The sequence below is a fragment of the Lethenteron reissneri genome, chromosome 39, assembly GCF_015708825.2.
Source record: "Lethenteron reissneri isolate LAM-NWPU_2019-01 chromosome 39, ASM1570882v1, whole genome shotgun sequence".
In the NCBI taxonomy this organism is placed as follows: Eukaryota; Metazoa; Chordata; class Hyperoartia; order Petromyzontiformes; family Petromyzontidae; genus Lethenteron; species Lethenteron reissneri.
The window spans coordinates 408995-418640 of NC_083817.1; the positions used below are offsets into that span (position 1 = coordinate 408995).

General features: G+C 54.0%; 1 protein-coding gene across 2 annotated transcripts; it reads left to right on the plus strand.

Moving 5' to 3' along the window:
* The first annotated feature begins 1063 nt into the window (after positions 1 to 1063).
* LOC133352018 (transcription termination factor 4, mitochondrial-like) lies at positions 1064 to 7974 on the plus strand. Of its 2 annotated transcripts, none has more exons than XM_061567719.1 (6): positions 1064 to 1148; positions 3861 to 4125; positions 4957 to 5276; positions 6069 to 6222; positions 6553 to 6737; positions 6990 to 7974. In XM_061567719.1, exons 2-6 carry the CDS (start codon positions 3873 to 3875, stop codon positions 7434 to 7436), a joined length of 1359 nt encoding a protein of 452 aa, XP_061423703.1. In that variant the 5' UTR covers positions 1064 to 1148; positions 3861 to 3872; the 3' UTR covers positions 7437 to 7974. The 2 variants fall into 2 exon arrangements, with proteins under 2 accessions (XP_061423703.1, XP_061423701.1); XM_061567717.1 differs by lacking the exon at positions 1064 to 1148 and adding an exon at positions 1156 to 1410.
* The last annotated feature ends 1672 nt before the right edge of the window (positions 7975 to 9646 follow it).

Here is a 9646-nt window from a genome sequence, read left to right on the forward strand (position 1 = left end):
CAACTTCAATCGGACCCTCGGCCATGGCCCAGAGTAGACATTATTGGTACGACCCACGGTGTCAAAGTTTAAGTCGTACAGATATATTTATATGGCTAATAAGAGTTCATAATTTGATAACCCCATAATTCAAAATTGTCATGACCTAATTCACTGTCATTGGCCACACAATAACATTGTAACCCAATAAAGTTATCAACCTCAGCTGTGAAATGTTGGATCTGAGCCCATGAAGTATTGGTCACCTGCATCTCAGTATCGTCAAGGACGACGCTCACGGGGGCGGTGTGGGCGCAGCGAGAGGATGAGGAGCACAGACATTTGAGAACAAATAGCAGGAGCCCATTGTTCACGTTCATTTTGTTTAACCAGCTGGAAACTCAAGAGACCACGACGAAGCCTCATTTCAAGCGAGACTAACGATGGAATGGCAAACAATTGAACGTGCCTCGCTCGGGAGCGTGCGGGTGCGATGTGGATCACGACATTTGAAACGTGCCTGGGTTTCACCAGACTGGATTGTGTGAGGAGCTCAGATCCTACAAAGTTCTGGGCACAGTCCCATCAGTAAGTTCTTCCGGTAGCCGAGGCAACGCTGGGTCATGTAGCCCGCATGGCCAAGCAGCTTCTGTTTGGCCCTTCATCTCCATCAACCCAGAGAGCATTCACGTGGCCTCGAGATGCACCTCGCCTGGCACAAGCTCCGTGGTGACGTCACCACCACCACGTGTTTAATGACGGGACAGCTTGGGGGAAGGACGCCATCCAGCAGTGGATAGGTCGTGGCTGATGCACTGTGAGTAATTCTTGCAGTCACGAAAGCTCCAAATTAGGTATGACACTGTGAGGGGGTTGAAGGTTGGTAGGGGGGTAGGAGGGGGTAAGGGAGGGGTAGTGGGAGGGGCAAGGGGGGGTAGGGAGGGGGTAGGGAGGGGGTAGGGGAGGGGTAGTGGGAGGGGCAAGGGGGGGTAGGAGGGGGTAAGGGAGGGGTAGTGGGAGGGGCAAGGGGGGGTAGGGAGGGAGCCTCCTGCGAGGGGCGGGGCTGCAGCGATCCCTGCCAGCAGCGAGGGGCGGGGCCGTGAGTGGTGAGCAGAGCGGCGCGAGGTCACGGGGTCACCGAGTCACGTGCGTACAGTGCGGCAGCGTGGGTGAGTGGGCACTGTACGCGGAAGTGCAGCAGTGGAGCGAACACTGCTGCTGCTGCACTGCGCCTTGAGAGCTTGGCCTCGTCACGGGAACGGGGAATTGTCACCACGGCGCTTGAGCGCTGCGGTTAGCGCCGCACTCCGCTCCGAACCCAGCGACCCGAGTTTGATTCCCGCTTCACAGCCAACATCGATGACGGGAATCTGAACCCATTCTGGGCCTTTCCTAGGTCGACTCGGCCTTCAACGAGTACCTGGCGCGCCGGTGTGTAAACATCACCACTGGGGAGACAAAGGCATCTGGGAGTGGTGTTGGTTACCCACCCCCTCGTGTACCGTGGCGGCCTTCAGAGGCGCTCACTAACAGCACTTGCCCCACCAGCCTGTGAGGGCTACAGTGTGTCTCTGTGTGACAGTACGTGTCCATGCGCGTGTGTCATTGTGCATGAGTACAGTGCGTGTGTCGCTGTGCGTGTGTCTCGCTGTGTGTGTGTCGCACTGTGTATCGCTGTGTGTGTCTCACTGTGTATCGCTGTGTGTGTCTCACTGTGTCTCGCTGTGTGTGTCTCGCTGTGCGTGTGTCTCGCTGTGTGTGTCTCACTGTGTGTGTGTCTCACTGTCTCGCTGTGTGTGTCTCACTGTGTGTGTCTCACTGTGTCTCGCTGTGTGTGTGTCTCACTGTCTCGCTGTGTGTGTCTCACTGTGTGTGTCTCACTGTGTATCGCTGTGTGTGTGTCTCACTGTGTGTCTCACTGTGTATCGCTGTGTGTGTGTGTCTCGCTGTGTCTCGCTGTGTGTGTCTCGCTGTGTGTGTGTGTGTGTCTCACTGTGTCTCGCTGTGTGTGTCTCGCTGTGTGTGTGTCTCACTGTGTATCGCTGTGTGTGTGTCTCACTGTGTCTCGCTGTGTGTCTCGCTGTGTGTGTGTGTGTCTCACTGTGTCTCGCTGTGTGTGTCTCGCTGTGTGTGTGTGTCTCACTGTGTATCGCTGTGTGTGTGTCTCACTGTGTCTCGCTGTGTGTCTCGCTGTGTGTGTCTCGCTGTGTGTGTCTCGCTGTGTGTGTGTCTCGCTGTGTCTCGCTGTGTGTGTGTATGTGTCTCGCTGTGTGTGTGTGTGTGTCTCGCTGTGTGTGTGTGTCTCGCTGTGTGTCTCGCTGTGTATCGCTGTGTGTGTGTGTCTCGCTGTGTGTGTCTCGCTGTGTGTGTGTCTCACTGTGTCTCGCTGTGTGTGTCTCGCTGTGTGTGTGTCTCACTGTGTATCGCTGTGTGTGTGTGTGTCTCGCTGTGTGTGTCTCGCTGTGTGTGTGTCTCACTGTGTCTCGCTGTGTGTGTCTCGCTGTGTGTGTCTCACCGTGTGTGTGTCGCACTGTGTATCGCTGTGTGTGTCTCGCTGTGTGTCTCACTGTCTCGCTGTGTGTCTCTCACCGTGTGTGTGTCGCACTGTGTATCGCTGTGTGTGTGTCTCGCTGTGTGTCTCACTGTCTCGCTGTGTGTGTCTCGCTGTGTGTGTGTGTCTCACTGTGTGTGTGTCTCACTGTCTCGCTGTGTGTGTGTGTCTCGCTGTGTGTGTGTGTCTCACTGTGTGTGTGTCTCACTCTCGCTGTGTGTGTGTCGCTGTGTGTGTGTGTCTCACTGTCTCGCTGTGTGTGTGTGTCGCTGTGTGTGTCTCACTGTCTCGCTGTGTGTGTGTCTCACTGTCTCGCTGTGTGTGTGTGTCGCTGTGTGTGTGTGTCTCACTGTCTCGCTGTGTGTGTGTGTCGCACTGTGTATCGCTGTGTGTGTGTGTGTCTCACTGTGTGTGTGTCTCGCTGTGTGTGTGTGTCTCGCTGTGTGTGTGTGTCTCACTGTCTCGCTGTGTATGTGTGTCGCTGTGTGTGTGTGTCTCACTGTCTCGCTGTGTGTGTGTGTCGCACTGTGTATCGCTGTGTGTGTGTGTGTGTCTCACTGTGTGTGTCTCGCTGTGTGTGTGTCTCGCTGTGTGTGTGTGTCTCGCTGTGTGTGTGTGTCTCACTGTCTCGCTGTGTGTGTGTGTGTCTCGCTGTGTGTGTGTGTCTCGCTGTGTGTGTGTGTCGCTGTGTGTGTGTCTCACTGTCTCGCTGTGTGTGTCGCACTGTGTATCGCTGTGTGTGTGTGTGTGTCTCACTGTGTGTGTCTCGCTGTGTGTGTGTGTCGCTGTGTGTGTGTGTCTCACTGTCTCGCTGTGTGTGTGTGTCTCACTGTCTCGCTGTGTGTGTGTCGCACTGTGTATCGCTGTGTGTGTGTGTCTCACTGTGTGTGTCTCGCTGTGTGTGTGTCTCGCTGTGTGTGTGTGTCTCGCTGTGTGTGTGTGTGTCTCACTGTCTCGCTGTGTGTGTGTGTGTCTCGCTGTGTGTGTGTGTCTCGCTGTGTGTGTGTGTCTCTCTGTCTCGCTGTGTGTGTGTCTCACTGTCTCGCTGTGTGTGTGTGTCTCGCTGTGTGTGTCTCACTGTCTCGCTGTGTGTGTGTCTCGCTGTGTGTGTGTGTGTCTCGCTGTGTGTGTGTGTCTCACTGTCTCGCTGTGTGTGTGTGTCTCACTGTCTCGCTGTGTGTGTGTGTGTCACTGTCTCGCTGTGTGTGTGTGTCTCACTGTCTCGCTGTGTGTGTGTCGCACTGTGTATCGCTGTGTGTGTGTGTCTCGCTGTGTGTGTGTGTCTCACTGTCTCGCTGTGTGTGTGTGTGTCTCACCGTGTGTGAGACAGGGCGGCTCGACGATGTGGAGCTATCGCGGTCTCTCGGCTGTGGCGCCGTGCCGGTGCCGGTGGTGGGGCCTCCTCGCCCCTAGCCGGGTGGCACCGGCCCGGGGCGAGCGGGCGAGCACCACCACCGCCGACACCACCGCCGACACCACCACCACCGGCACCACCACCGGCACCACCACCGCCGACACCACCACCACCGGCACTGCCCGCACGGCGCGACGCCCCGGCCAGCCCGCCAGACGGGACAAGGCCCGCGCTGCCAAAGGTCACAACGCCGGGGGGGCCGTGCGCTCGTTCATTCATTTCGTGTCCGTCGCAACAAGTTATTCCGCTGCTTGGTGCGGTACCATGGGTGTGTGTGTGTGTGTTAGAATTGGGATTTGAATGAGATTCATATTTACTACGAAACGAATTGTTTGTAGTTATTTAGGCGGAGCTACTATTGTTTTCTAGAATACATAAAAATTAGGGAATGGGCTAAACAATCTGCTGACAATGGTCTACCCCTTCTATTAGTATGTGATAGGGTCTGTGAATGGCAGCATTGCTATGGCTTCTGTACTGCCTGTCATGGATGCGGAGGGATTTTACTAAACGATAAACTATTTTAAGGCGCACGGAGCAATACAGCTCTTTTTCAGAAGCGATCTGGCCACAAAGGATAGCTCAACGACGTGGCTTATGTGTCAGTTTATAGCAGCCAAATACACTAAACGCATGTTTTTAAATATTCGCCAGAAGTTCTGTAACTTTCTGAATGGTAACATTCAGAACACTGAAAATGTAATATAAGAATTGATCATTCCTGCATTATTTATGCAGATTTTTGTTGTACATTCTGTAATAATTTGCCGACACATGAGAGCAGTCTGCTGCCGTACTGCGCATGCACGGCCCATGGAGAGGGGAGGTGCAGGGTGGGGGTGGATCGACCACTGAACGGCACGGATGGAGCAGAGGTCATCCGTCCTAGCTTGCGAACAGTCAGGTTCTCTCCTGTAATTAAAACAATATTGCGGCACACCGGTTGCAAAGCGTGACATTACAACACTCAAGCTGCCCATTTAAGCACTGAACAATGTTGCAAATTTCACAGCCGTGCCTGCCGGTGAAGAGGTGGCAAGAGGGGAAGGCGGGGGCTCGGTGGGAGACAGCGGTGGCAATGGGGAGTGGAGCACCGAGGAGGAGGAGCAGCCGCCGGGCGAGTTTGTTGCCAGCGTCGCCCAGGAGGCGGCCACACACGCCGCGAGGCGGGGCTGGCCCTCGGCTGCCGCGGCCTCCTCCGCCGCTGCCGTGGAGACGGCTGCGCAGGGCCTCCTGGACCTGGGATTCTCGCAGCGTCAAGTCCGCTGTCTGGTGCGGAGCAGCCCTGCCGCGATGCTGCCCTCCACACCACACGCTCAAGCTGGCGCACCGGTGCGTGACTCTGGGCCGTGCTCTCCCTCGACATGCTCAGGCGCCCAATCCTTTACTGTGCATTGAACAAACACGCTGCCTATTCCCCCAGGAAACACGAAGACTCAACTAGGAGCATTGTAATGTTTGCCATGCGGAAGGGAACTGGAATACCCGGAGAAAACCGGTGCATATGAGGGGATAACAATCAGCACCGTCATCTCTTGGCCACACCTCAGCCCCACACCTCCAACACCTGGCAGGTCTTGCCGGTCACTCGTCAAAGCACAAACTAGGCCCATCATGCTTGGCTTAAAATAATTGAAAAGCTCGAGTGCATTCGAGAGGATTTGGCCATTAACTCTGATCACGTAAGACAGATGAGTGACTTCATCAGGGATTGTATCGACAAGAAACGCTTGTGTGTGACTTCATCGCCTTCAGGGCCGGCGAGGATCTCTGAGGATTCCCGTCAGCTGATTTGGCAATGGGCATTGTGTTTGTGTTTCTGCATTTGTCTTCTACAAGAGACTGAGTTGTATTTGGTTACTGAGCAAAACCAAAAATTAAATAATTTAGTGAATGTGTCGACCTCAATTAAGCAGCATTACCACACTGCACAAACATCTGTTTGGTTTTAACAATGATGAAGAAATGGGCCTTTACCAGCTCTGAGCAGCCTGTCTCCAGCTCCATTGTATCGAGGTGAACTCCTGCTTGACTGGAGCAGTTTCGTAATAATTCCCGGGCTTGGGTTTGGCTGCGGATGCTCGTTTGAAGCTGCCGTTCGCTGCTGCTCTGTTTGTGTCTCAGGCCGTGGTCTCGTCGCTGCGGGCACTGCTGGCACTGGGCCTCAGCCGGGCGACGTGCACGAGGGCCGTGACGCAGCAGCCTCAGCTCGCGCTTACGGACGCGCTCGTCATCCAGGGCAGGGGGCGGGCCCTGAGGCGGCACGGCCTCGGAGAAGGTAGTGGCACGGCACGCTGGCTCCACACGTTCCCATGGTACCAGCCTGGCTCTCGCCAACGGCTCCTCACCAGCAGTTATAGTTTGCGTTGACCAGTAGAGCAGCTAAAGCAGCCAAAGTGGGTTTCTGCTGCAATTAATAACTTGTGGCAGTGTTCATTAACTTGTGGCAGTGTAAATTAATTTGAGCGGTCAGGCTGGGCTTGTGCTGGTGATACCTACAAAATGTTTTTTTTCAGGTGACACCATCACTGGATGCCATGTAATGTCGCCCGCAGCAAGTTCTAATGCGGGAGAGTCACGCATGGGCTGTGTGCGCGTGGTACTCCAGGCTGGCTGGAGCATGCTGTCGCCTCCACCCCGGAGCTGCTTGCGCAGACTGAGCGAGGCATTTCTGAGCGCATAAACACGCTGCGCTCCGACTGCCTCTTCAACGGCAAGCAGAGTCAGGAGATCGCTCGCACGACCCCGCGCGCCCTGCTGCACACGCCGTACCACTTGCAGTTTACCTTCCAGGTATCGCCACACTCGCTACTGCACATGCCTTACCAATCACAGTAAAATTGTGCACTGCCAGAAGTCCGTGTGACTGATGGGACGAGAAAAAAATTGTTTACTTTAGTACATGGAGGGACAGCTGTGTAAAGAAGCCATATTGTCTGCTAGTTCATGACTGTAAGCATAGATTGGCCACAAAGCGTCCTTATTCAGGCAATATTCAGGCAATGAACAAGACTGAACGCTAACGAGCGTCGTGTTGTCTCGCAGTACGCCTATTTCCGCATGGGCATGTCGCACGCCGAGATGGTGACCACGCGGATTTTTGGTGCGGATCAGCGCCGCGTCCGGACCCGCCACCAGTTCCTGGAGCGGCGCGGCCTGTTCAGCGTGGAGCGGTCGGGCCCGCATGCGACGCCAGATCCTCGCGGCCCATCCCAGCCTGGACTCGGCTCGTCGCAGAATCCCAAAGCCGCGCATATCATCCGCCTCCCCGATGGCGTTTTCCTCACGAAGCTTGCCAACGGGGCTTCCAAAGAGGAACTGGACGTGTTTAGCCGCCTGCTTGCCCGGGAAGAGTTGGAAGAAGAGTTGCAGGAGGGAGAAGATTCTGAAAATGAGCTTGAGGTAGAGGAGGAGGAGGTGGAGGAGGCGATGGATAATTCCGGGTCGGACAGTGAAGAGGAGAGTGACAGAAGAACGAGAAGAAAGCCATGATTTGACATGGAGCAAGAGGTGCAATGCTTTTTTTTCATGTTGATGATAAAAGTGTGCCCCATCATAGGAATGTGGAATGTCTACCACTGGCTCAGGGTTGTAAATAGGAGATGAGCACCACCTCAATTCTCATTTGCGCAGGAAATGACTTAGATTTTGACTCGTACAAAAAATGGTGATCTGAGTACACTTCCCAGTCATTCTCACATCAGTGGTCAGTGATAACCAGTCCCCATTTTATCAACCCACACTGTCCTGCACAGTGAAGTATGGTCAAACACTCCCTTCAACCAGCACAGTGTGGGGCAGTCTCCGATAAATAACTTTCATATTTTATAAATCACTTAGAATGCAGTTAAACGTTAAATTAATCGTTGATCACCACCATGACTCTCATTCAGTGGCACGGTGCTGTTGGTGGAGTGTTTTTCTCACCGGAAGGTTCGTGAATTTGAATTATGGTTGATGCGTCCTGGTGGGGGTGGACCCCCACTGTGCAGTTCTAAATGTGTTCCCAAATAAAATCTATGTGGCTGTACCTTGGTGGGTTTGAACAATATTAAAAGAACACCTAGGTTTATGTTTAATGATTATTTATGCTCTGAATCTATATTTTTTGTCCCATCTGGTCAGCACATGAAAGTTTTATAGCCAAGCATTTTGCAGTGGGCTCCATAAGTTTGTCCTCTGTGGCAAAATCAGATGTATACGACTGTATTTTTATTACTCTTTGGTTCTTTCGGTAAAGTCACGGAGGTAGAAAACTAATAGATCGCGACGTTTCGATCGCAACACAAGCAATCGTCATCAGGTGGGACAGCCACAGCAAGAACAGCAAGAACTGATGTGGTTGTACCACCTGATGACGATTGCTTGTGTTGCGATCGAAACGTCGTGATCTATTATTTTTCTACCTACGTGACTTTACCGAAAGAACCTAAAAGTTTCAAATCAAGATTGTAATTTTATTCCAAATTATTGCATAGTATGTAATGCCAGAATATAGTTTTAGAGCTAAATAAAGACAATTGCAGTTGTATGATAAACTATATTACGACTCGTTTAACATACCACAGATGCCTGACTTATTGCATTGTTTTAATTCGGTGTCCTGAATAGTTTGGGAGTAAATCGCACCCAGGGTTGGTTGCAAGGGAACTCCTCCGGGCAGCTCTGCGCGAGGGCTCGGGTAGCGCACCGCAGGGCTGAGCCCCCGCAGTCCCCGGTGGGAACCCAGCCAACTCCAGGCGAGGACGAGGGTAGCGCACTCCTCGGGTCAACTGCAGGGCGATTGTGAATGGTGCAGAGTGTGGTCCGTGGGGCAGAGTGTGCTCACGCGTTCACCCCGCGCTCGAGTGACGCGGCTGGTGCGCGACTTCCACGGTGGGACTCGTGGCGGATTCTTCACCACGTGGCCTTCACGTGCGTCGCATGCAGGACGCATGCAGGACTCGCTGAGCTCACGCGGACTTCGTGGCTCATGAGCCGCACGACTTAACCTGGCTCGCAGGCATTGCCCTCTCACGTGCACCACGACATGGCACAGGGCACGTCTCGCTCGCTTCGCTCTTCGGCTGCCTGACGCTGCCGCTCCACACGAAGCTCCCCGGGTCTTCTCTGCCGCCGTGATTAATAACGCCGTCTCTTCTGTTAACCCTGCCAAACGCGGGACACCTGCAGCGGCTTGGCACATGAGGCTGGCGACATACGAGAGAAGCCACCACCCTGTTTCTCAGCCGGCGGGAATGGAGACGCGGGCTGATCGTGTGGGGTCGTGGGCAGCGGCGGTGGAGCGGGTCGCGCACTGCGCCACCAACCCCGAGTTCCATTCCCGCTCGCAGTCGTCTCCGGTGGCGATTATCTGGTAACGGCCGCTTGTGTTGCGATCGAAACGTCGTGATTTGTTTTATTTTATTTCCAGCTGCGTGACTTTACCGAAAGAACCAAAGAGTATGGATTCCTGCAGTCACGAAAGCTTCAAATGAACATGAATATTCACGATCGAGACAATATTGTTACGTATCATTGTGTGCACAGTAACTGCCTTGCTTTCATATTGCAGTGCACCTTGGGGATGTTCAGCTCCATGTTGGGCCCGCATCACAGCTGACCTCCCATGTGCGTGCCATGTGCAGCCATGGGGGAGAGTCTACTTCCGAGAGATGGTCGCTCCATGAGCCGCTCCACGGGGCTCGGTGTCTCCAACAGAA

What these genes read in the sequence shown, in the direction of transcription:
- LOC133352018 (XM_061567719.1), top strand. Translation starts at nt 3,873, where the DNA reads ATGTGGAGCTATCGCGGTCTCTCGGCTGTGGCGCCGTGCCGGTGCCGG. An exon ending in ACGCTCAAGCTGGCGCACCG is followed by an intron (nt 5,277 to 6,068) that starts GTGCGTGACTCT and finishes TTTGTGTCTCAG; the next exon opens with GCCGTGGTCTCGTCGCTGCG. An exon ending in GCGGCACGGCCTCGGAGAAG is followed by an intron (nt 6,223 to 6,552) that starts GTAGTGGCACGG and finishes GTGGTACTCCAG; the next exon opens with GCTGGCTGGAGCATGCTGTC.